This window comes from Octopus bimaculoides, chromosome 9 (genome assembly GCF_001194135.2).
Source record: "Octopus bimaculoides isolate UCB-OBI-ISO-001 chromosome 9, ASM119413v2, whole genome shotgun sequence".
NCBI classification, from domain to species: Eukaryota; Metazoa; Mollusca; class Cephalopoda; order Octopoda; family Octopodidae; genus Octopus; species Octopus bimaculoides.
The window spans coordinates 73,155,693-73,159,873 of NC_068989.1; the positions used below are offsets into that span (position 1 = coordinate 73,155,693).

At 37.9% G+C, this 4,181-nt stretch overlaps 1 protein-coding gene across 3 annotated transcripts in view; it reads left to right on the top strand.

The window, feature by feature from the left end:
* The window catches only part of LOC106882885 (transmembrane protein 47), a 121,609-nt gene that overhangs the window by 115,809 nt on the left and 1,619 nt on the right, over positions 1 to 4,181 (top strand). For all 3 annotated transcript variants that reach the window (XM_052970760.1, XM_052970758.1, XM_052970759.1), the window contains exon 3: positions 3,561 to 3,710. In XM_052970760.1, coding sequence (XP_052826720.1) covers positions 3,561 to 3,710 — 150 coding nt within the window. The remainder of the gene's footprint in view (positions 1 to 3,560; positions 3,711 to 4,181) is intronic.

Sequence of the window (4,181 nt, forward strand, 5' to 3'; positions counted from 1 at the left end):
TATATATATTCATATTGGGTCGTCCCATAAATAATGCAGTTTTTTCAACTGCATAAACTAAATGTGAGAGGAGAACGGGATAAACTAACTGCATCAACTTGCTATAAAAGCAGGTAGTAATTTTACCTTATTTTATTCTTAGTGTGAGTTTTGAACAGTGCAGGTGTGGTTGTGTGGTAAGTAGCTTGCTTACCAACCACATGGTCCTGGGTTCAGTCCCACTGTGTGGCACCTTGGGTAAATGTATTCCACTATAGCTTCATGCCAACCAAACCCTTGTGAGTGGATTTGGTAGATAGAAACTGAAAGAAACCCGTTGTATGTGTGTGTGTGTGTGTATGTGTATGTGTGTGTGTGCGTGTGTGTGTGCGCGCGTGTGTGTGTGTGTGTGTCTGTCTGTTTGGGTTTGTCCCCCTAACCATCACTTGACAACCGATGTTGGTGTGTTTATGTCCCCATAACTTAGTGGTTTGGCAAAAGAGACTGATACAAAAGTACTAGGTTTAAAAACAATAAGTCCTGGAGTTGATTTGTTCGACTAAAGGTGGTGCTCCAGTATGGCTGCAGTCAAATGACTGAAACAAGTAAAAGAATATGTACATATATATAAATATACACACATATATATATATATATATATATATACACACACACACATACTTGTGTGTGTGTGTGTGCATGTATATATATATATATTATATCGTATATTATATATATATATTATATCATGGTAAATGGAAGATGGAATATGTGTGCGTATGTGTGTGTGTGTGTGTGTGCACATACAGGTGTATTCATATACAAAAACAACCGTTTAACACACAGCACATCTGCTTCTCTGTTTTTCATATCCACCTCCAAGGCAGGATGTATAGATTTCCTGCTCGCTGTTGTCTAGTTTCACTATTATTATATGTTGTATGGAACATAAGAAGGTGCTAATCATAGCCAAGTTTACAGTCAAGAGCCAAGTTCATTGCTAGGAATTAATCATTCTTTACACAACTATTTCTCTTAGTTGTAATTTATTACATCTTTGCGACCTTCCATACCTGGTAATGCATGCATACCAGGTTAGCAATGAAGCCAATTATGGTAGAGATGGTAGTGGTGGTATAGGAATGGGTAGGAACAGGGAGGGAGGCAGGTTGTCAAGTAAAAGTCATTGTTGTTGGTTGTTTTAGTTTTAGGTTAGTCCTGATCAAGCAAATCAGTAGTCAAAAGCATGAAAGATGCAACAGTCTCATTTCATATATATATATATATATATATATATATATATATATATATATATATATATATATATATATATATATATATATATGTATGTATAGGTTCAAAAAAGGAAAACGACAAAAAAACAACGTGAGGATGTGATACAGATTGTGTTACTGGACGCTCGGGAAAGGAAAATAAGAGAATTTGACGTTTCGAGCGGAGCTCTTCGTCAGAAACATAGGAAAGTCCAAAGAAAGGAAAGACAGAGGAAGCAAAAATCGCCAACGATATCCACGAGGTTACATTGTGAAATGGTGTGTTATAATACTACTTCACAGCCATACCAACAATCCAACAATACTATTCCACATATAAAAAAAAACAGCCATGCCAATAATCTAACATACTTCCATCATCAGTTGCCCCACGGATATCATTATGCAGCCACTACCTAGTCATTAGCTGCTCAAGAAATAACAGTCAAATTTCCTCCAAAACATTCTTTGAATGATTTCTTAAAATATTAATAATGAACTTATTGTATACAGCCCTCAAGTGTATTATAACTTGTTAGAAAATGGTGAAAGAAGGGACAGAAAGCAGCATACAATCAATGTTTATCCAAGCGAAATGCAACAAGCTTCACATGATACAACTACAGGTGTCATTACAGGTGTCGCAGTCAGAATGCAATGAGCCAGAACAGAGACCACAAGGTATCTTGCCTGACCCCCTAATAGTTCCATCAATCCATTACCCTGGATTGGTATTTTGCTATTGATCCTCTCACACCACCAAACAAAGGGTGGGTGAAAAGCAAAGGGGATCTACTCCCTTACACGGCTGCATCTGATTCTTCTTTAGGGCAATGTTGAAACGCTGTAAAAACTGAAGCATATAAAATCACAGCACTAGATAGCTTACAATGAACCTGATAATCACTCTCCTTAACAAAAATGACAAAAGTATACCAATCAGCAATGTAGCAATACCAAATAGCTATAACATTTGGTAAAACCAATCTGGAAACTGAAGGAATTACACCAAATTAGCTGCTTAATTAACGTTTTAACATTTTAGCTGGCCACATCTGGCTCAAATATTCTTCCTGCTTAATGCTCAAACTGTGGAAGCGCAATGGCCCAGTGGTTAGGGCAGCGGACTCGCGGTTTTGATTCCCAGACCGGGCGTTGTGAGTGTTTATTGAGCGAAAACACCTAAAGCTCCACGAGGCTCCGGTAGGGGATGGTGGCGAACCCTGCTGTACTCTTTCACCACAACTTTCTCTCACTCTTACTTCCTGTTTCTGTTGTGCCTGTAATTCAAAGGGTCAGCCTTGTCACACTGTGTCATGCTGAATATCCCCAAGAACTACGTTAAGGGTACACGTGTCTGTGGAGTGCTCAGCCACTTGCACATTAATTTCACGAGCAGGCTGTTCCGTTGATCTGATCAGCTGGAACCCTCGACATCGTAAGCGAAGGAGTGCCAACAACATGCTCCAACCAGCTAGACCTGACCCCTCACAACTACCCCAGAATATCATTTTAAAAATAAGCTAGCGCATCATCAAAATCTCAAAGCTATGAGATAATGCTTAATTAATTCAAAGTAAAGCATTACATTTGACAGAATAATCTGAATGCTAAAGGGTTTCATTAAGATAATTAAGGTATATGATCTTTATCTCATTAATAATTGGTGCAAATTAAATTGTATTTAATCCTTTCTGTAAAGTTATTAATGGATTATCCATAAAGATGGTTTATCAGTTAACAAATAATGATAAAGAAGTGAAATAGAACCAGTGCATGTATTTATTACACTATGTAAGATGATTTTTGTCCTTGAGTAGCAACTTTTAATTCCAATTTGCTAAACTCTAGAAAGTATGAAAACTGGCTAATAAACTTTGCTTTTCTTACATTTATTCAAACCCCAAAGAATCCTTCTCAACACATCACTATGATGTACCCCAGCTACTCCTGGTCATGATCAGAGATGCACATATTGTCAGACACTAAGGGACATGCTTGTGTGGTTAAGGTCAAGCAAATGACAAACAAATCTGTGTTAGTGAGCAGAATATTTGCCAAAACGATATTTCTGCTTCAGCAACTCAGCCCTGAATCTGCCTGAAATGAAATGGAAAATAGAGTCAGTTTGAAAACATTGATGTCCAGGTCACTAAAGCAAAGTTTCAAGGGATTAATAGTGATACACAGTGTTATTGGTATAATGACCTTCCCAAGACAACAACAATATAACATCAACATATGTCTCATGAACTTAATATTTCCTCTTCTGTATATGTTAATGTTCTTCTCTTTATGTCTTTCCAGCCTGGAGATCGGCTTGTGCTGCTATGTGCATCTTGTCATTATTGATATGTCTTCTTGCAACATTTGCTGCTATTATTGGTCTGAATACGAAAAATTGCAAGTTGAAATATCTCATGTACAGTGTTGCAAGGGGCATCATGCTTCTAGCAAGTAAGTTGACTACATTGATATTTACTGTTATTATTTTTGTGGTGCTATAATACATACACACATTGGTGTATATACATTGAAAATTACATAAATACATAGAGTTGTTTATATATAAGGACCGTGTCAAGTCCTCATTAAAGGCCGTTGATATGCAGGACACTGACTGGGAGAACAATGCCTGTCATCGCCACAGATGGAGGAAGCAAGTTAAGGAGGGGATCGACACTTTTGAGAGAGCACGTATCTAGCATGAAGAATTTAAGTGAGCTGCGTGAAAGCGCACGGCTCGTATAGTGAATGGGGGAAGCTTAATCTGCAATGTTTGCAGTCGTGTATGCTTGTCAAGAGCAGGGCTCATTAGCCACCAATGGAGCCACAAATGCAAAATATAAGTTAGTCCTAGAGCGCACAATGTTCCTGAAGGTCGGCAATGGTCTTCCTCAGTCACAAATGGATGGCTATCATATATAT